The 23,010-nt window shown below is 34.6% G+C and overlaps 2 protein-coding genes across 2 annotated transcripts; one reads left to right on the forward strand and one right to left on the reverse strand.

The window, feature by feature from the left end:
- Positions 1-20: 20 nt before the first annotated feature.
- Positions 21-2,072, reverse strand: LOC108358465 (uncharacterized). Its single transcript, XM_017609830.1, has one exon. The coding sequence runs from the start codon at positions 2,070-2,072 to the stop codon at positions 21-23; it is 2,052 nt and encodes a 683-aa protein (XP_017465319.1).
- Positions 2,073-8,911: 6,839 nt separating this feature from the next.
- On the forward strand, positions 8,912-10,472 carry LOC108358734 (uncharacterized). Its single transcript, XM_017610208.1, has 2 exons — positions 8,912-9,207; positions 9,392-10,472. Exons 1-2 carry the CDS (start codon positions 9,184-9,186, stop codon positions 10,037-10,039), a joined length of 672 nt encoding a protein of 223 aa, XP_017465697.1. The 5' UTR covers positions 8,912-9,183; the 3' UTR covers positions 10,040-10,472.
- Positions 10,473-23,010: the final 12,538 nt, after the last annotated feature.

A 23,010-nucleotide genomic window follows, 5' to 3' on the forward strand; every position in this document is an offset into this window, starting at 1 on the left:
TTCTACCTCCAGGTGAATCCTTATTGGGATTCACAAATATTTAAAGCGGCTAGCTTTGCGGCTGGTCTTCGCAAATCTCCTGTGCTGGTTTGAACTATAGCGGATCGGACTTGGCCATCCTTTGCGGCGAACACTTCCTTAATTCTGCCTTTGAGCCATTTACTTCTCGGGAAATTTGGTTCGCATACTATTACCAACTGTCCTGGCTGTAGTGGTTTGACTTGTTCCCTCCATTTTGGGCGACATATTAGGGATGGCAAATACTCACTGGTCCACCTTTTCCACAAACGATCTTTCAAGGCTTGCGAAATTCTCCATTGCTTTCTGGTGCACAACTTTTCTTCTTCGAGACTTGGAGTTTGCGTTGAATTCAGGCAACCCAACAAAAAGTGGTTCGGCGTTAGCGGCTCTTGGTCGTGATGTGAGATTGGAATATCTGTAAGCGGACGGCTGTTTAAGATGTTTTCAGCTTCAATTAAAGTACTTCTGAATGTTTCCAGACGAGGCGCTTCTTCCTTTAGCACTCGCTCCAAAAGTCGCTTTACACACTGAACCAATCTTTCCCAGCATCCTCCAGCAGCCGGGTTCGCAGGGCAATTAAAGATCCACTCTATACCGCGTTCGGCGCAATCTTGTTCAATACGGTTAAAGTCAAATAGTCTCTCTTCGACGCGTAATAGTTTTTGGGCGCCAACGAAATTAGTTCCGTTATCGCTTCGCATTCGTACGGGTGTGCCACGACGGTTGATGAAGTTTCTGATGCAGATTATGAACGCATCGGTCGATAAATCCTCAGCTACCTCCAGGTGTATGGCTCTGACGGTTAAACACGTGAATAACGCAACCCAGCGTTTCTCTCTACGACGACCAATAGTGACGAAAAATGGACCGCAGTAATCGACTCCTGTGTAGCTGAATGGACGAACGTAAGGCGTGAGGCGATCGACAGGCAATTGACCCATCATCGGCGCACTTGGCTTGGCTGTGTTGATGATACATACGGAACAACGTTTTTTTACTGACGTAAGCACTGCTCGGATGTGTGGTACCCAGAACTTTTGCCGAATTTGATTTATTGTGAGACAATCATTCTGATGATGAAGCTTTTTGTGCCAATATGAAACTAAGAGACTGGTTACGTGGTGGCGTTGAGGCATTATGATTGGACGACGTGCCGATAGAGGGAGGCAATATGCTGCATCGATGCGGCCATTCACTTTAATCAAACCATCGATGTCTAAAAATGGCGTAAGTTGGTATAACGGGCTCGACTTCGACACTTTTTGCTTGGAGAGCAACTCTTCTAATTCGTTAGGAAAGACCTCTTCCTGAACGCGGCAACATACGAAGACTTCTGAGTCAGTGATCTCAAATGCTTTTAGCTCTCCTGAACGGCGAATACGGTTTCTTGCGTTAAAGTTGAATCGTAACACCCAGCTCGTTACCCTAAGTAACTTCAAAAAAGACGAAAATTTTGTAAAATTAATGACATACTCATCTGTTGTTGAGGTGAGAAGCAAGATTTTCTTCTCCTCGGCAGCACATCCTGTTGACGTAAGTGGCGTAACTTCTTTTGGCCACTCAGATTCTGGGAGTTGCAGAAAGGTAGGCCCCTTGAACCAGCGGTTTCGTGCATCGGATTCTGTCATGGGCTGACCTCGTGTGGCATCGTCGGCAACATTCAACGACGAGGGCAACCATCTCCACTGTAATGGGTTTGTGCTAGAAATGATTTCGGCGATTCTACCAGCGACGAATTGTTTGTATTCTCTAGTCGTCGAGCGGATCCAGAGCAATACTGTCTTTGAGTCACTCCACAATACGATGCGATGTATATTGAAGTCGTGGTATTCCACAACTGACTTCTGAAGACGGCTACCAAGAACTGCGGCTTGCAGTTCCAAGCGGGGAATTGTCATGCCCTTAAGAGGAGCACAACGCGATTTAGCGGCGACAAATGCGATATCAACGTCTTCCCCTTTGCATATGCGCAGATACGCGACGGCTGCATATGCACTAGAACTGGCATCCACGAACACATGTAACTGCACCTCGTCTGCTACTGGCAGCATTGTAGAATGGCATCTTGGGATGGAAAGTTTATTTACCTTTTGAAAACTTGTCCACCATGACGTCCACTGCACAACGAGTTGGTTCGGGATTGGTTCATCCCAATCGACTTGACGCTTCCACAAAGACTGCAGCAGAATCTCATACATACTGTGACATTAGCTAAAAATCCGAATGGATCGTATAGCAAAATTCCAATCGCAATGTTCGAAAAAGTATACATACATATAAACCAGCATATAAACGGTTTTTAAAGAGAATACAAACTATTAATGTTAGCAAACGATCAAATTGTATACAGAAATTTTGGGATACATAAATACATAAGGTAATCTTCGAAAATGAGAGGATTGAGAGGATTCGAAATTAGATGCATAAAGCAATATTAATAAATACATAAAGCAATCTTCGAAAATGAGAGGATTGAGAGGATTCGAAATTAGATACATAAATGACTGATAGAACATCTGTTTTAACTTATTTGCTATCAGAGTTGTATTTTGATGCTGGTGGTGGTTTTCACGCACCTTGTAATGGGGGTATTCAGTAATCTCGCCAACAGTATGTATAGACTTATTTCACACAAAATACCTTAAAATATCTTATCAAGGAGCGCAATGGTGCTGGCGGTTGATTTAATTGTGGTAATTTGAGATTGCCCCTGGACAACTCAATCCTGGCATGTCCGAATAAGACTTTAACGCATTGTAGTATGTATTTCAAATCGCATCAATTGGGCAAGTTGGAACACACGGGAGAGGGACATACTCAGTGGTGCAGCAGGTCGATGTTATCGGACATTCACGCCACTTTTTCTCACTTGGCGATTTTGAGTAATAACTCGATTCTAGCGCCATCTGGCGGTTCTTTTTCCCAATAGTATTACCCTTGCGGTTACAAGTACATATATGATTTCATATATCTCCATAACAATTTCCAGTACCATACCCCGAACACTTCCAGAGATAACCGTTAAATACACTTTACAACTTATTATCGTACCTACCAAATGTACACATAAATTTTCATGAAAATCGGTCGAGCTGTTTCGGAGGAGATTTCTAAAAAAAAAACTAAATTTTCGTTTAGGCTCTTTATTTTTGTAGTCACAAAAAAAAAATATTGTATTTGTCTTATATGAAAAAAAAGTTATATTGGTACCAGTTTATGAATCGTTTACCTGAGGGTTTAAACAGTTAATTAGTGGGAGCTTAAGTTAAACAAATGACAAAATTAATTATTAACTTAACTAAATTTCACACAATGCCGCTTATACATTAAGTATATGTATGTATAATGTACATACATATGTAGCTAAACTTGTATGGCCAGAAAAAGTTCATCGTCTATTCAAAGGTGTCGCTGAACTTGTCAGACAACTAACTGTTGAAGGCGCATACCTTTGGTTTTGTTTTACACAAAAAGAAAAAAACAACAACATAATATATTTTAAATAAAACAAACATTAGAAGATGTGTATTAGCTACCGTTACGGCGAAAAATAAGAGAATGCTTTAATTGGGTCAACGTCACGCAAGCCAACTGTTGCTCGAAAAAATAGAAATGAAATAAATATTTATAAAGAAAATCAGCTTTAGAATAGGTAAAAATACGAATGTGACTATTGGACATTTCATTGGCATATTTGACAGCAGTTGCTGGTTGAGCAGGTGCAAGCTTAGCCTTTGATATTTGTGCCCAATAAAATACGAGTATTTGGACAACGATTACTGAATTTAACTTTTAACTTTTCGGTTTGACCCACTTCCAAGCGATTTCACCTACATAAATTTTTATTAAATAAATGACATGCCTGCATTGAGGCATGCCTCTGAGATATTTTTCGCATTTGTCAATACAACTCGAAACCAGTTTAATAGCCAATCATTAAAATAAATTTTTTTTTGTGTTACAACTTTTATAGCTTAAAAGTTAATAACCCTAAAAACAAAATTCAACGTAGAGTATTCTATTTTATTAATTAATCTTTAAATTGACCGTTACTTTTCGTTAAATTATGACGCAAAGCGCATACAAATTTAGTATTGTCGTGTGAGCCATTGCTGTGGCACCTGTCGTTGGCCCTAAGCACTGAAAGTGTAGCAAAAAAGTATTAATAAAATAACAATTTGCATATATGTATATGTATTTTGTATCTTAATGAGCCTCGAGGCGGGATCTCTAATGTGTCATCTAAAAAAATATTCAACGAATTTATTTTTCGTATCACACAGCGTGTGTTTTGTTTTTAGCCAAACAAAGCATAAACAAAAGAGAAATCAACAAGATTATGCGAATGTAAGCACATGTTTATGTCTTGCGTACATATATGTATGCACATTAGGGTGGTCCAAAAAAAGCATTTAAAGAAGTAAAGATGAAATTTTTCAAAATTCAAAGTTCAAAGTTCAAAGTTTTCCATGTATTTTATATGGGGAAAAATCACTTTTCGTTGAAATTTTATAGAATTCTTGAAAATTAATATTTTTTCCATCAAAAAACCCAGGTTCTCTCCAGGAGGCTTTCAGTAATAATAGCCAATTGTTTACTTAATCATTTTTTCTTATTAACTATAATTTATAAGCCAGTCAAAAACCCACAAAAAATTCTATGTGGGCAGCAATAAAAACTTGTTGGTATAAAATAATGGTTAAGTAAACGATTGGGAGTTATTATTGAAAGTCTCCTGAAGAGAACCGGAATTTTCAGATCGAAAAATGTTAATTTTCAAGAACTCTATACCATTTCTACGAAAAGTGATTTTTCTCCATTTAAAATACATGGAAAACTTTGAGCACTTTGGGCGACCTCTAAATATTATTTGATTTCAAAATAAAAAATTTGGTTATATTTACCCCCAAATTCTGTGCTCTTGACAAATTGTCAACCTTGATAAATAATCAAGAAAAAAATATTTGTATCATGTGTTCTGATTTCTGAGTCAAAAATAAAATTATTTGTAAGTCAAAAATAAAAGTGTTTTTATTATTTTTGACGCTAAACTCAAAAAACTTGATACAAATATTTTTTTCGTGATTATTTATCAAGGTTGACAATTTGTCAAGAGCACAGAATTTGGGGGTTATTCGATATATGTAGAACAATGCTAGGAGGTGGAGCATTAAAATTCCGACTTTACTTTTTTGGACCACCTTAATCATACATAAATATATATGAGGGCATAAACAGTAGTCTTCTATTATTTATTATAGTTATATATGTATACTTTTAATACATATGTAATATAAGAGCAGCAATTAATAACTGTAGAAATATAAATTTAACTGATGACTTAGCATGAGCTTTAAGCTTCAAAACTTTTAAAATAATTTGTGTGCACATACGCAGCTAAGAGTACGTAGCAGTTAAGGAAGTTTATAGAGCTTTCTTTACTTGGAAAAAATCATGTTTTATTTACTAAAAAATACCCATGTGGAGTTAGAAATTTTTCCATAATCTATGAGCAAAGTGACGCGTGGGATATGAGAAACTCCCAGAAATTTTTTCATTAAGAAGAAGCGGGGGTTTTACCTAAAGACTTTTGCTGGGATTATGAAATTTTTTTCAAAAACTTAGCTACCAGATTGAAAATTATAAAAAATTTTTTTTTTCTGCAAATTTGCAATTTGATCGACAAAGCAAAAAATTTAATATTTTTTTTTAAATACAAAAATAGAAATGAGTTCCGCATTTGGAGCTGCAAAAATACAAAATACCACTGTAATGCTGGATTTCCACCAGGCATTAAATGGCAAAAATGACAAAGTTGGGCATTAAAAAATTATCGTGTCATTATGTGAAAAAAGTATTCATTAAGTTCATTTCCACATGACATTTTTTTAAATAGCATACATTTTTTGTCATTTCAATGCCTAGTGGAAATTCGGCATAAGGAAGACGATAGAAAATTTTTTAAATTTTCGGCGTCTCCTTTTGTGAGACAAAAATGGTTTGAAGCCGTGGAAAATTACCGTAACAATGTTAACACACGGCGAGAGTTTCTTTATTCACATCGCGAATATTCGCAATACATTTTGCTGTTCACTTATGCATTAGAACTTTGTTCCCGGATAATATGTGGCCAGATAATCTAGACGCATTCTCTTCATTTCGTCTCTAGTACGGAATTCATAGAAAATTGCATAAAAATAATGCCGCTATAGAAACCAAGTAAGTTTTTGCAAAATTCAATTAAATATTAATAAGCTGATACGTAATGATTTCATTCTCTTCTGTTTCTTTGCAGCCATTGTTCCTGATAAATTACACGACTAATTTCTTTTAGATCCGGACTGAATAATAAAGAAACACGCCCACGGTCAAACAAGTGTGTGATCCACCAACAGTGCGGCCAGATATGCATTTTTAGTTGAAGCGGTTTTAATTGATTTGTGGCACAAATGGACCACATGGTCTAACAATTTTTGCAGGGATTTAGCAAAGCTACTTAAGGATGGCAGATTCGCCATATATTCGTACGTACTTAGCTGAAGTGAGAATTTGCAATGCGTTGATGATCCAAAAATTGGCGAAAATTATGGCTGCTTTGCGTTTGCTAAGTTTTCGCGTAGCAGCTGGCTAAAAGTTTTTTAAAAATTACATATATTTTTTTTGTTGCCGGCACTTGTATATTGGTAAGCACCTTTGAGGAGGTCTATATGTATGCATGTATGTGATTGAGAATGATTGAGCATTTTAAATACGCAATCCAATTAAAATCTACTGCGATAATCAGAAATATATGTATATTTATTTGCTTACGGTTACTAATCATAATAAATATATTGGTAAGTAATTGAAAAATGAGATTCGTAAGCTGTTGACAGCAAACAAAATTAGAAGTTTTCCTCAATCAACTCTGAAGCAAAAAGTAGAGGAAATTAATTAAAACCAATCCTTAGCACACAAGCACTCAGTTCAGTTTCTAAAAATGTACCATGACAAGCATTGATACATTTGAAGTACTCGTAGTAATCAATTTGAAGTTTACGACCAACGTAACAACAATAAAATGCTACCCACGAACCATAGCAAATAAATGAAATTTTTTCGAAACGGCAAGCTGTGACAGCCAACAGCGTCACAATTCTCCTTCCTCGCTCCTCATCAGAATTATAATGCTATGTGTTCTGCATCGAATCTCTAGTCTGCGAATTTTTTGTTAATTTGTTCTCGCGGCTTAATTTGCGTTCTTAACGTTACTGATCGTACATACATACATACATATGTACAGTGAGGCAATTAGCGCTAATTTATGAGTAATTTAAATTTAAGCACAGAGCTTTGGTGCTATATTCTTACAGTACTTATGTAAAGATCCCTTATCTAGGTCTAAGATAAGTTGTAGTAGAAATATATGGTCGCCACTACTGCAGTCAACTGGTCCTAGTCGAAAGCGATGCTAATTCTCACTGCGTGATTTGCAATAAAGAGCGGGATTATACTTTATTTCTTAAGAATCCCGAGGAGGTCATAGACGCAATGTTATGCAGCGAAAACCCTTTATGATGAGGGCAAGAGCTTCAGAGTTCTTGACTAAGACTCTTTTTCTGTCCATGGATACATCGAGGCAATTTTTAATTTTGATTCAGCTACTCCGAGGGTTCAAAAGAATCTGGTGAATACTGAATGGAACTATAAAATAATTTTTGAGAAGTTACCATTAGCATTTAACGTACCGGGATTTGGAAAATATGGTTTACTCTCGCTCGGTTTTACTCTGACCCTAAACCCAGTAGTAAAAATGAACCTTCTTGACGGTCGAGGCAGCTAGGCTCATTGCACCTTTTTATTCTGAACAAATTTGGTCTTATTCCTAGCAAAAAACTTTAATTCCATACATAGATGTTCCTACGGAGATTCCAAGCAGGGATTAGCAAGTGCAAAGATATGGCATGCCACTAGGGGATTTTGCAATTCTCGCAGATGGCTCGAACCCAAATGACAAAATGCGAAGAGGAGTTTTCTCACGAAAGCCTACCCCGAGCTGCTCGTTTCATTTGTTGGACAACTATACATAGTGAGAAACGACTGGCGTGCTATTGTGGACTCGGCTATAATCGCTGGGGAGGTTACAGCGCTAATCAGGAAGAGAAAGATACACAGTGTCTTCCAGGCTAGGATTTATCAACTAAAACTTGTAACAGATACATCTGGATATATTTTTTTCATTTTCAGTGACACCTATGGTAGTCTGAGTAGTCAGAAGTCCGGCAATGACAAGCCTTTGAGGTTAAAGTTTTCCATAAAATGATTCTCATACAGAACTTCGGACGTTCAAAAGCGACGTAAACGTAATAATTTCAAGACACAGTACAAATCGCAAGACGAAGCTCGGCCAGACAATAAGTGGTAATGAGAGCCATTAATACCCTTTTTTATTTTTAATTTAATTAATTTTTGGCATATTCGGACACACTGTACTGCCGATGGGGTTAAGAATGTTTTCAAATGTCTCTGCCAAATCAAATAAACAAAATAAGAATAATAACTATGTGATTAAATGAAGTGAACAACGTGAAAAAAAATCTCATAAGATTATATCTCTTCGTGGCGATGATTATTGTTTTTATTTTTATTTTTGTTTTCATTGGGCGTTTTTTGCGTTTCATATGGTATGAAAAGGAAACGAAAAAAATTATGAAAACAAAAATTAAAAAAAAAATACGCAATTCAAAGCACAGATTCACTGGCAATCAGTGGAGCATTTGTCATCGCCACATTCGTACAAAGCCAACCAAGTGCCTAGAAGCTGCGTAATGGAACTTTAAAGCTGCGAAATTGTTGGAGACGACGACGATGGCGACATAAAACTTAACACAATGCCTTACAAGCCGATCAGTCGACAACATTTCACTTTGGCCGTAGGAAGCAACAAGCGATACGAGCAGCAGCAGCAGCAACAGCAAGCAACGGTAACATCAGCAGTGAGAGCAAAAAATATTGGTTGCAGAAATTTTTATAGTATCGGCATTTAAAATTCGTGGAAGTTCTTGGAATATAAGCAATTAATTTTAGTGTTTTGTACATAAAATTTGGCGTTGCATGACAAGCAATTATTAAAAGAGTTTAGGTGCAGAAATTTCGTAATAGACAGGCAGGCAGGCAAACAAAATGTACAGCTGTCAAGTGTTAGTGGTAAGTGTTAGTGGCGAATGATTCGCACAAATTTACGAAAATTTAAAATATAAAATTAATTAACCGCAGCTTAGAGGTTACAAATGTTCTAATCGATAAAATAGTGAAGAGTTTTAACAAATATTATAGAAAATATATAGAAGAGATTGAGCACTAAAAATTACAATAAATATTTAATTCCTAGCAACTTTCGCTGTTACTCAGCATTTTGACGCTACATACCACACTGGCTGCACCAGCCGATGCATCAGTTAAAACCAAACCCAGCTCCACTGAGGACTCTGCGAAATTTGTCGTCATTAGCGAGGATGTGATACCCGATTTGGAGAATACCACACAAAAAGTTATACGCGTCAATCCACTCGATCTGCCAGCGGTCACAGAGGATCGCAGCGGCAGCGTAGACTCATCACTCTACAAAATTCAGAGCCTATTGCCGCCCAGTCGCAGCTATGTGAACTCAAACCACATGCGTGCGACAAAAACTCGTTCGAAAAATTCCGTCGACTCCAGTCCTGTGGCTGCTAGTGTTAACAACTTTCCTATTATACGGCAACTTGCCGAACCGAAATTCCGCAAACCGATTCGTAATCAAAAGAAGCAGTTGCATTTCTTTTACAATCAAGTTGCCTTGGATGGCCAGGATGTGAGCAAGTCGATGCAGGTGCATTTGGCGCCTGGCGCTTATCCTGTATACTATACAGTTGCGAAAACGAATGGACGTTTTGGTAAATTTCCGATAAAAGGTTTTCGTACGCCTACAGAATTTTTGAAATATTTGGCTAAAAATAAAGTCGCATCGTTGGACGGTGCATCACGCGTGGAGAGTTGAGCGTTGGAGAAGGAAGCGGGCAGTAGTGGACGAATGAAGCGGTTAATAAAGAGTAGAAAATAGTGTATAGTAAAATTAAATTTAGTAATTAGAAAAATGAATATATTAAAGATATATTACATACGGTGCAACCGCTATACGGTTGTCGACGCAAGTCCGGAAATCGGTTTAAGGTTTTGGGCAAAAAATGTAAAAAGCTTTTAGCGGCAGACTGCTTCTTCAAAATTTATATTTTTCTGTTTTAATTAAAAGGCTTCAAAGTTGTCTTTAGCATTATGTGTGATTTATATAAGTAGCATCTAATTTATTTATATTTCTTAATTAAGCTATTTATATTTCTAAATAATGGCTTAGTGTACTTAAAGAACACATAGATATGTACGTATGTGAAAATTTTAAAATATTTAAAAGTGCCAGAACAAAGTAAAATTTTATATCGAAATTAGTTGCGAGTTAGTAGACGAGAGGTGCCTTCGATAATAAATAAAGAAATAATAAAAAAAAAAAATTTTTTTTAATTAGTTATAAATATGAACCAAATTGGACTAAAAAATACGGTGTTACCAAACATATTTTTATGCTGTCTGATAACAGTTATTTCCTTTCTCCTTTTTTATTTTCATCATCTTTATCTTCTTCTCCAGATCCATTGTCGTCGATATTCTCATCTTACAACGTTTATCAGTTAACGCAAAAAATAAACTTTAAATAATAACTGTCATCAAACAACGAAAAAAATAAACCTCGGCGAAAAAAAAATATTTCTTCAAATAAATGCTATAAAACAACGTTTTCGTTAAATTTCAGAATTCGCGCAACGCTTTCAATTTTAAATTGGAGATAACAGTTATTTTTGGTCCCTGGTTAACTTAGTCAAATACTCTTTAAGGCCGAAATAAAAGTCCGTTCTTAAAAAAAAGAAACCGGTTGTCTAAATTAAATAAATTTAGTATCAAATTAAAAAGGACTGAAATGGGTTTCAAATTTAAATATTTAAACGGGGAAGCTATACCAGTCCTTTTCCATTTGATACCAAATTTGTTTAATTTAGATTAGCTTATTATTAGTAATGAACTTTTTATTTGGTCTTAAAAATTATTTGCCCAAGTTCAACTGTGATTTCTTATTACTTTTAAACTTTTTCCCGAAAAGTTCGAAAAATAAAAATAATTCAGTGTTCTTGTAGAGGAGGTCTTGGGATCAAAGGCACATGGACAACTTTATTCTTCAATATTTTGCGTCCGCACTTTTATTAGATCCACAAAAAATAACTGTCATTTTCTCTCCCTGAAGCAAAGACATCCACGAAGATGCAAAAATTTTAAAAGCATTTTTTTTTAAATTTTTTCAATCGCAAAAATTCTACAAAATCTTGACTTGAAATCTAATAAATTTTACATATTTTTAAAACTTTTTCATATACATGCATAAACTCGCTGAGTTATAGCTAGTCAAAATAAATACTTTGTAGAATTTTTGCGATTTTTTCTTTCATTAAAAATTTTCCACACCCTTAACACAAGTTTTTTTTTTAATTTTGAAATTTTGTTGGACGACTTTATTTATTATGTAGAAAAAATAAAGAGGTGCCCCATGATGTAGGTACCTTAAGAATCACCCGAGTATATGTGTAAATGTAAAACTGTCGCGCTTCGAGGAACGTTCAAGAAAGTGTTTTGAATCAGCAGTGGAAAGGTTTTCAATAAAGTAATTTGCCGTTCGGAGTCGGCACTTAACAAATTAGAGGATAAGCTCGGCCAAACACTCAGGCGATTTAATATAAGGTTGTAGCAGGAGTACAAAAACAAAAATTTACATATATTTTGTATTTGCTTTGCCGGCATAAACTGTCAAAATCTGTAATAGTGTGTGTGGAAATTCAAACAAAATTTTTCTATTTGACATTAGAAGCCGTGAGGTGAAACATATACACAAACTCAGCTGATCTGGTAACGCCCCCTTATATAAATTAGCCTTGGATACAAGTTGGATGCCGCTTATAAGATTCTTATATACAAGTTTACGTATATATGTACATATTTATCATGTAGATTTGCACTCATAACAACCAATACATGACAAGCACAAAAAACAGCAACAGTTGCTTCAAGCTTTAGGATGATTTTTTTTTAGTGTACCGTTCTGTATCATTTCTTCTTTTCTTTTCTCCATGTAACGGCTTTGCATAATTCGTAAGTACATTTTTTACTCACTCAAGTCATTCACTTTAAGAGAAAGGTTAAGGTCGAAGAAATTTCATATTTGAGCCGTTTATTATGAAAGTGGCATAAGTCATTTCACAGCTCATGTACTTAAATGGCCGGTCACCCGTATCTTAACGCGTCGGTTATTCGTTTAAATTCAATCGAAGGAGGAAGGTTTTACCGTTAGTTTATGAAGATAAAGCGATTTAAAGATGCATTCAGTTGCAAGTAGCCGGTCATGTAAGCACAAGAGGTACGAAGTGACCTATGCCACTCTCAAAATAAACGGCTCATTTGTAAGTTTGTAATTAATATAAGCAAAGAAGTGAAGAGAGAGTTGAATGAATTATGAACATAAAATGAATTTGAGTAAGTAAATTAGTCGTTTTGAACGCCAACCATATAGAAAGTAGCGACCAGTGTTGGAAAAGCAAGTGCAATTGTACTCTTTTAGCCTCTTTTTAATTTGAAAGTACACTTGGTTCAAGCACGCTATTTTGGCATGTAGCCAAATATGTAGTTTTTCAGGAAATCCTTTCTTATCTTTGCTTTGGAACGCATTTTCTAATGTGGAGAAGTTGAGCAATAGCCGCCCTCATTTGTGAAGGGCTCAAATCCGGATCTACCTGAAATACGTCAGATATTGAAGACCCATCGCGAATTAGATATGCACCGAGCAATTTGTCTGAAGATTGAGCAACTCGAAGCAAAGTCATTCGCTGAAAACGATTCCTTCTAACTTATAGAATTTATGTTTTAATGTGAGACTAACAGGGCAATTCTGGCTTAACAAGGACAGTAAAGAGTCTTTCGTAAGACTAAAGAAAGACAGATGGCAAGATAGTTTGAAAGGCTTTTGTTAATCTGGCATAAAAGTCTTAGAAAAAAAAGCTCTCTCATTCACCACTCGTGGTGTAAAGCTACTTTGAGAGCAAGCACATGCATGCCATTTAGCTTGCGTCGCTCCAACAGTCGCAATGGCCGAGTGAGCAGAGCATAGGCATGCCGTTCGAAAGGCCACGAGTTCGAGTCTCAGGCGGCGGAACTTTTTTATTTATTTTTAATAATTTTTTTCCTTTTTAATTAATTAAGAATGAACAAATTTCATTTAATTTTCTAACAAATTTTTTTATTTATTTTTGCTTTATTTTCATGTTTTTTTTATTTAAATTTCTTTTATTTATTACATTTGATTGTTAAAAAAAGAAATGTATATATTTTTTAAAATTTAATTTAATAAAAAAAAACTTAAAAGACGAACAGCATAACGCTAAGAATAGACAACTGTTTTACGAAACAATTTTGTCTTTCAAACGACTGTGGTGAGGTGAAAGACGATTGCCAGAATTGCCCTGTAAAAGTTGATTTGGTATCGGAGGGAGAGGTTTTACTCCTCTTAAAAAGAGAATGCATACGAAAACATATATTTACTTTTTGGGTACATTTATCTACTTAACGTAAAGTTTTTCCGCAAATTAGCTACAATTTGCTAATTTTATTCTACGTCCTTGGTAATAACTTGAACAGCGCGCATCTACGATAAATCCGAAGCATTGATATAACCAATTGCCAACGGGCTAGGCAACTGTGAAAAGTGGCGCCTACAAATGTTTCGTTAAGCTGGCAGGTATAGTATCAAGCGGGCAGAGAAATGGCGATTCCAAAACGAGTATGTATTACATACCTCAGATGAGGTAGTTTCTCCTCCAGCAACATTTATTTTTATTTTGTTCTGTTTATTTTTTAGTCACGATAATGATTAATATCGATAGAAACTCTATTTTTACTAATAATACTAGCTATTTATTTATCATTAACATTTCTCTACTGCATAATTAACTTTGTTTTTGTTTTGTTTAATTCAGTTTCTAAATAATGCGCTTCAATATTCCGCATCAATTAAATAAAAAAAGATAAAATTGTATAATAGAAAAATATTTATACTGAAATCAAAGAGCTAACGAGCTAACGAACTATGTATCATTTTGTTGTTAATGTGATAATGTATGTACGTATGTATAATAGCCTCTACGCTTTATTAGTTATTTTTGAATGTGAGTCTAAAATTACACGAAGAAAACAATGTTAACAACTCAGCAATCAAGTGTGAACATATTTCAATAGCTATTCCTAAGTATGTATGTATGTAATTATACTTAAGTATCAGAGTGAGTTAGAAAGAAAGAACTACATTCCTACTCAGTTAAGTGGTACTCTTTTTGGTTCGCTAAATTTCATAAATTTTTTTTTTCATACATTTTTACAAAAATAATTATTGCCGATTTTATAGGTATTAAAACGTATTCCAGCGTCTGCCCGCATGTACTTGTACATACATATGTATGTATGCTTAGAAAGAATAATCCATAATAATTCATGAATGAATTCCCCAACTCATGCAGATGACGTAATTTATGAATCAACATGCGGACACTTTTATTCCACATAGGTACATATATGTATATAACTTTAATAGAAGCTTAACACTGGCTGAAAAGGTCTATCTGAAAACATTAAGGGTAAGTAAGTACGCAAATATCAGACAAGTTAAAAAAAAAAATTAATTAAATAATAATTGGGCCTTATGATTTCGGCGATCAGCATCGGACACCCCCGAAGAAAAATTCAGTGAGGCCCGGCCGAGAGCGGCCCACCACGACCGAACCCGAACCCGATTGAGCACGGAATGCATGGAATTCCTTCAAAAATATTTACTTCAACGAAAAAATTCAGGTATTATATTTATAGATGGAACCTTTCCCTGATATATTTTTTGCTCAAAATATTAAAGGCATATACATACTTATCATATTTTTTATTCTTCTTTGAGATTTTCGAAAGTTGTTCATCCTTTCCAGTCAGTACACTTTAAAGTTTCATATTTTTACAAAATCAAACAATTTTCTAACATTCATCACTCGTGGTGAAAAGGTATTTTGAGAGAAAGCACTTGTATACATACCATTTAGGTCGCGTCGCTCGAATAGTCGGAATGGCCGAGTGAGCAAAGCACTGGGGTGGTGCCATTTTGCGAATATGTTTTTTAGTATAATTTTTCTTTTTTTAATTTTGTTTGATTTTACTTATTAGACTTTGTAAAAAAAAATTGATTTTTTATTTAATTTACTTTTTAGAAACAACACTTGTTATATTTTTATTTTTGTAAGATTTTATTGTTTATTGTAATTTGTTGTTAAAAAGAAAATAAATTTTTTTTCTGTTTATCAAACGTTTAGAAACTTATTTCAATTAATTTTTATTTTTTTAGATTTAGTTATTTTTAAAAGAAAAAAATTTTTTTATTCTCATCGAATTTTTAAAAATGTCTTTTCTAAGTTTTGATTAAATATTTTTTGTTTTTCAATAAAATTTTTTTTTTGGTTTTAGATTTTGTTGATTTAAAAAGGAAAAAATATAAAAATTTTATTTTATTTTTTGTCTTTCTAATATATATATTTTTTATTATATTTATTTGGTTAAAAAAAAATACATTTGTATATCTATTTTGTAATTTCATTTAATTTTTAAAAGTATTTTAACTATTAGTTTTTATTGTTTTAAAAAGAACAAGTAAGCCGGCGGAGCCGAACATTAAATACCCGGCGCAAGTATTAAATATATGTTTTCCACCTTTCCGAAAGCTACCAATACATGATAAGCCGGGGTGTATACATTTTAAGTAAATTAGCGTCCTTAAACTTCGAAATATTGCAGTTTCAAGCATATCTGAAATTTACCGTTATATGAAAAGCGGCCNGACGGACGGACGGACAGACAGTCACCGCTTAATCGATTTCTCTTTTCATTCTGATCATTTATGTATACATTTGTCTATATCTATCTCGATTCGTTTTGCCTGTTACAAACAACCGTTATGTGAACAAAGTTATAATACCCTTGTGCACAAGTGCGCTCGGGTATAAAAAGCATATATTTTTTAATTTAATATAATTAAAAAATGTATTGTTGTTAAAAGGGTAGAAGCTCTGGAAAATTAAAAAAAATATATATATTGTAATCAATTAGGAAAAACGGAGAACATAATATTCGTGATTAGTTTTAAGAGCTATTTAACTTTACAAACACACGCCTATTAGACATTTCAAGTACAAGGTTAACAAGCTTTACAGCAGCAAAATAAGCCATAGCAATAAATGCTCAAACAACGTACATACCCACTTTCATGCCGCGCGTTTGTTGCCAAAGTCTTTTGTTTAGCAACGCGAAATGAGGAAAGGCATATTCTTTGTTGCGAAAGATATTTGCGAACATCCATTTCTACTATTGGGGTGAGAAAAATTAATTTTGCTTAAAAATAGAATTTGATCTCACGAATCTTAGTGAAATAAATTAATTTAGTTGGCGTTAGTTTTTGACACAAGTACTATGAATGTTACACTTTTGTTATCAACTTGATATAACTATAACCACAATCCCACAGAATTTGCTTACTTTTTCTTAAAAACTATGTACCAGTTATTTGTCTGTAATATTTATTATCACTAATAGCATTTTTTTTTGTAAATTTGTTCACTGATTCTCTGTCTACCTGTTTCATATTTATGAGTTATAGTACTTACTGGCTTGTAGTCACAAGATTTCATTGGTAAAAACAAAAAGCAAAGAAAAAACTGTCGATGCAAAAAAGCGTAAGCACGATTTTGATTGATATCTACCTCGAGCCATTACTGACTGCCGATTAATAGTAATTACGCAATCGAAAAGTTATTTGAAAAATTCAATAGCAGTTTGAGTACTTAAATAAAAAATTATATTTGAAAAATTTCTTTAAACGTCTACAAACAATTGAAATTCCATGGCTTAGCGCATAATAAAGTTCTAGGACAACTGCAAAGAAGGGCTCTTCATGTAGTGAAATATAAAACTAATCAGAAATACATACATATGTATGTAAAATGAAAGTTGGTAATACTATGTATTTCTTTTGAGAAGCTCAGTTAACGGTATCAACGTTATTTTGTAGCCACTTTAAAATTGCAATTACTACAATTGAATTGAATGGGCTATACCCAAAACTATTATAAAAATTCTGAATAAAAAGTTTGAAGTTTTCATGAAGCTTTTTTGTGTTTTTAAACTTAAATTTATGTATAGGGTGATCCATCACGACTTTCTTTTATATTTTAAATAAAACACTTAATGAAGAACTGGATGCCGGAATCTTTATTATTGCCCGAAAAAGCCCCCTGTACATTTATGTTCACTCTAAAAACGAATGATTCTAGCAAAGAATTTCGGGGAGTGTTTCTGCACTCAACAAATATCGTCTTTGTAATTAATCAATCAATGTTGGGTACTCAATTGAAATTTGAATTTAATTATCTAACTGTTGAGGAATTTTCTTTGTACCTGAAATTACGAGTAAGTAAATACACAAATATGTAAATCTGTAATTTGTGTTAATTTTTTCGTTTTTATTAGTTTAATTAATGCGCAAGTGGGTGTCAATATTGACTATTTGCTTTGTATAAGTGTATACATATATGCACATGTCAATAAATCATGCAAGCAGAAATGTCAAAAGAAGTGCAATTATTTATTTTTTTAAGATCTTGAAAAATGTTTATACAATTGAATTGCTGTTATAAGTTTGTGTGTAATGATTTTTGATTGTCAACGTGTAAAGTAGTAATTTCTTGGCGTAGTCTCACTATGTGCGTTTGTTCGATTGCTATTAATCATTGTAAATAAAAAATTATTCACAGACAAAAATTTAATTGACACTTCCTCATTGAAGTGGGTATAGAATTCAAGTAACTAGTAAAGAGTAAATTATAGATAATGAATCATAACATTGCAAAAATATCCGCAGATAGTTATTCTTAAACTATAATTTAAAGTTTGGTTCAAGAATTTTTCTTCTTTATTGACTCGTTTGTATGGACTATGTACATATATATCGTTTCAATTTCTAATACAGCTCATCGTTCCATAGTCTCTGATACTATCTGTCACAAATATTTTTCTCAAACAATACAGTGACTGCGTTATGAGTTGTTTATACAAGTTTTACACGGTTCAAGTATTAAATTCAATTATGATTGAAGTAGAGTAAGACGAAAAGGGAAGAGCACGCTTGCGTCTGTACCGCCAAGTCGTTTCAAGTTTCTTGCTTTGCTTTTGACATATCCGCGGTTTTCTATTTAAAGAACCAACAGAGAATTCAACAGAAGACACAAAAGAGACTGAACAAGAACCGATTTCAATCATTTCAATTGAATCAGGGGTGAACGCAAGTTGGGGTTTTTGCGTTCCTCTGCTACCATCTGCGCGTTCCGAGTTGAATAATTTCAGAGCTGGAGCGTCAGTATCCATCCAAAAGACATGGCCAAGCCAGCGTACAGCTAATACAGTTCATCAATCCATCGTCTGCGGTACTCGCCTATGCGTAAATTCCCTTAAATCTTCCGCAAATCTTTCTCTCGAATACTCAAAGAGCCGCCTCATCGGATGTTGCCATTGTCCATACTGCGCCAAATACTAGCACGGGCATGAGAGTGTGGTGTTCGTACATCGAGAGAGGATTTTACTCCTTAATTGCCTACTAAATCCATTGTAACAGAATTTCGATGTTGACATTATTTTCGGTGTTAATGCTGGTTCCCAAGAAACTATTGGAGAGACTCAAATTGCTTCTTTCAACATTTTAGATGTTCAAAATCATATTTTGAGACAAAATTAATTTACCTATTTGGAAAAAAGGGAAATATTAATGTCTGTGAATCACCAAAAAAAACATAACGAACTTTTTTAAATTTGCAAAAACTACAGTGACAGCCGAAAATTCACTTGACGATTATCAACTAGCGAAAAAACTAAGACGCTCCGACACTGAGGACCTAAGTCACCGAGTCCCACAGTTCCCAGCATACATGTAATGGTGAGATAAAGAAAAATCCTATTGGAATTTTACTTCCACTTATGAATACTAACGATTAGGCGTAGTTTGATTAAGGCCAACAAAAATTTGACTGTCACTGTTTTCAATATGTCGGTAATTTCACAATCCTCTGCGTCCCAAAAATCAGGCTTTACATTCCCAGCGACCTAAGTTACATATTCATGTTCTTGCAGGTTCCGCTTAATGATGTGTACAATTTTTCTTGAGGTAAACTAAGCGCTTTTAGATAAACCTTTCGGAGAATACTCATATTTTTTAAAAACAAAAAAAGACTTTCGCAAAAGAACATTTAGAAGACAGGATTTACATTAACAAAAAATGATTTTTCAAGACAAGGTAGGAAGGCTTGCTTATTCATAGTTTTTAAAATTGGGACTGGTTTGGGAGTTATTGTGAAATTTTCTTATCACTATCGAAAGAGTTATATGAAAATGTATACAAATTTACGCTGAAAAAGGAAGAATTATCCCTAAAAATTAAGGTAAAATTCTATCCACCTGGATGCATTTGTATCAATACGGCAACAGTGCTTCAGTCGTTATTTTATCACTTTGAGAGCAAATTCTGCTAAATTCTTAGATTTTTTGCTGCTGAATAATTTTGACCGGAGAATGCGAGAGCATACCTAATGTTACTAACATCATCTATTGCCAACACATATAATGACTTTTTACTCCACCAAATACCATCCTTTGCTCAAATTTATATAAATTCGGTTTGAAGTCTTCATTAGAGAATTGTGAAGAATTGAACTACCTCTGTGAGACTTTTATCTTGCTTTTGTAGTCACTGAATTAATAGAGTTTAGAATAAGTTAGAGTAGTAAGAGTCTTTTTTTTTTAAATGCTATAACTTAACGCAGTCAGGTGCCATAATCTGTCCATTGAATATTTCACTTCAATTTTCAATTTAACACAAATCGGATAAATTGAATAAATCGAAATCTGAGTTTATTTGCAATGGATAGTGAATTCTTTTGCCAGCCGTATCTGCACGCACTAAGAGCGCTCAAAGCATATTTTGCTTGATGAGAATCTAATCGAATTCAATTTCAAAGCTGTGAAGTCCAACGCTCAATAACTGGCGAAATTTATATTGTCCAACAAATATCAGCGTAGCAATATGAATAGAAAAGCAGCAATAAAAGCTATAACAATGCCAGCATTCGAAACAAACAAATAAAAGACTAATGCAAAAAAACAACAACAACAAAAAAACAAGTACAGAAATAGAAACGAAAAAAAAGAAAAAGAACATCGGCGCAACAACTTGGGCAACACATTTTCCACTCTATTTATTACCAGAGTAAATTGAGTTTGTGACAATTTTGGGTTGCTTATTGTGACGCTGTTAGCCTGGCCGATAGCTCTTTTATTTATTTTATTTGTTTTTCATTTATTTCTTTATTTTCTATTGTTGGAAGACAGTGCAAGCAACATGGCAGTGATGTACATACAAATATAAATCGTATTGAATGAAGAGAGAAAAGAAAACTAAAAAGAAGCTGCAAATCGAATTTAAGCTACCCACACACAAAAGACGCTACAATAACAAGCGGAAGAAAGCGGAATAACTTTTGAAATTTGCAACAAATATAAATACAAATAAATAAATTGGTAACAGGTTGCAAGTAAACTCGAGACAAGTAAAACTTTCATTGTGCGAAGGTATTGAATAGCATGACAAAAGCGAAATGGCTAGAGTCGATGCGGGAGGTTGGATAGCGAAGGAGCGAAAAAGCAGAAGAAATAGAAGGCAAACATAAACAAGTTTTTTTCATTGAAAGCTTTTGAAATAGCTTCTCTGCAGCCATGTTGCAAGCAGTTTATACGGAATACATGTTTTGTAGGGGTGTACAAGGGCGTATGAGTGACAAGTAGGCTAATACGAGTACATACATAAAAGTGCAAGAGGCTCTTTATACATACTGGCTCGTTGTTAGTCTACATAAATTGGGAAATAATACAGAGAATTGCCTACAAAGAAATATAAAACAGTAAAAAAGTGTGAAAGAGGGCATCACACATTTTTTTTTTAGAATTTTGTTTTTAGTGTCCTGAGCGTATGAGCAACGTGCAGCGTTGGCAGAGGAAATTTCAACTTGTCTTCTATTAAGTACTTGTCTCGTTTTTTGTAATTTTTTTCTTTTTAAATTCGTTACTGGTGCGATACACAAGCTGGACATTAAACGTAAAGTAAGAAGCTAAAGCGCCTGAAAGAACCCTAACTTACAGGTATCATTGGGATGCTTCCAACCAAATCCTATTCCAGTGCCGCTGGTCTTACTTAGCACATTTACCATCCGTCGACAAGGTAGGTAATGCCGACAAACCAAGGGCTGTGGTTACGCCTAGAGGCGCTCATACTTTAGGACTCGGAATTTTACCAGTTTAGTCCCTAATATTACAGATCACTTTGGATATACTGTAGACAAACAGTTGATAATCTATTCATATCTCCTTAAGAGATTGTAATGAAGATTTCAGGCTACATTAATGTTTTTTATGTTGAAGATTGGCTTCTCAATTTTGTATCGTTGGTAAGGGTGTCACGGCTTTTGAATTACTTACAAGCCCGAGATCTCTGTTTCGATGTAATTTGATTATTTCCTAGTTTGATTTAGATGGGCACCAGTAACATAACAGGATGAGTAGATCTTCCGCAACCTGCATCTACTCTTGAACAGATTTGTCTCATGTCAGCTCAGAGAAAGCTTTACGGAAACTAGGAAAAGTTTGACCACAATTACTTTGCGGCTAAGGTTGGATGGGGGCGCTAAAGGAATCATCATAGCATAGCGAAGTCACAAATATTAGAAGACCGATGGAGCGAAATGACCTCAGTATTTTCCGCTTAATAATAAATATTTATGGGACCTTGCCTTTAATTCACCCAAATGCTTAATAAAATAGTTCCTAATAGTGCTTTCGGGCTGTCGCTGTCCGGCTTTCTAGTTCTAGTGGATTTTTTTCTAAGCTAGCGGCTTTTCCCGGAAAACCTAATGGTTTCATAGTTTACTTGTACATATTCCATTGTGACTCGAAACTGTTTTTTTTTGTTGACTCAGCGCCTTACCATCATTGGATTGACATTTGAAATCCATTAGAATAGATTGAGTTTGGTGGAGCGAGCAAGTTAGCTAGCAAGTATGAAACCTCACGAGCTGCTTTGGCGATGTGTTATTCGGTACAAGTGCATCCAGTTAAGCTTCGCTCTTGAAGCCATTTGTATATCAGACATGTGTTGGCTTTCTAAGGTTTAAGTCATTCCGTTACTCAGTTGAGTCTACCTTGCATCCAAAATTGTACCTCAGAAGAAATTTATCAATATAGTTCCACAAAGTTCTATCTTCTGGTATATTAAATTGGAAGTGGAAAGGTATGTCAGCTTGCTATTCTCTTCATCTTTTTTTGGGATGTATCTGTTGTGAAGAAAATGTTTTTTTTCCATAGCAATATGCAAAATTCAGATATTTAACTTCTTCAGAGAACTGTATCTTAACTCCATGGAAATATGGGTTTCTGTCTTCTCCGTGTTTATGAAAAAATTAACGAAGCTAATCTTTGTTGGTTGCACAAAGTCTCTAGTTTGTTATTAGAAAAATTGCAAATAAAAAATCAAGTTTACTTTGATCAACTTTTCCGCCAACTGTTGTTGCAGCTGTTAAATAAACAACTAAAAAGAGGATGCAAAGCAAAGAACTGAGTAGAATACTGTGTACATATGTAGCTACAAAAATTGTGAAAGCAGCAAGTGCATTCAGACGACCAGATTGAGGTCCAGGACCAACCAAAGAAAAGCATTTGCGTCGAACTTAAAAGGCGGCTGAGGGCAATGCAACTTAA

Source organism: Rhagoletis zephyria, unplaced genomic scaffold (genome assembly GCF_001687245.7).
Source record: "Rhagoletis zephyria isolate East Lansing unplaced genomic scaffold, Rhagoletis_zephyria_1.1 Rzeph_scaffold_00011, whole genome shotgun sequence".
NCBI classification, from domain to species: Eukaryota; Metazoa; Arthropoda; class Insecta; order Diptera; family Tephritidae; genus Rhagoletis; species Rhagoletis zephyria.

Excerpts from the sequence above, each read along its gene's own strand:
- LOC108358465 (XM_017609830.1), bottom strand. The coding sequence starts at position 2,072 with ATGCTGCCAGTAGCAGACGAGGTGCAGTTACATGTGTTCGTGGATGCC.
- LOC108358734 (XM_017610208.1), top strand. The coding sequence starts at position 9,184 with ATGTACAGCTGTCAAGTGTTAGTG. Across the intron at positions 9,208-9,391 it reads ACAGCTGTCAAGTGTTAGTG|CAACTTTCGCTGTTACTCAG; the intron begins GTAAGTGTTAGT and ends TTTAATTCCTAG.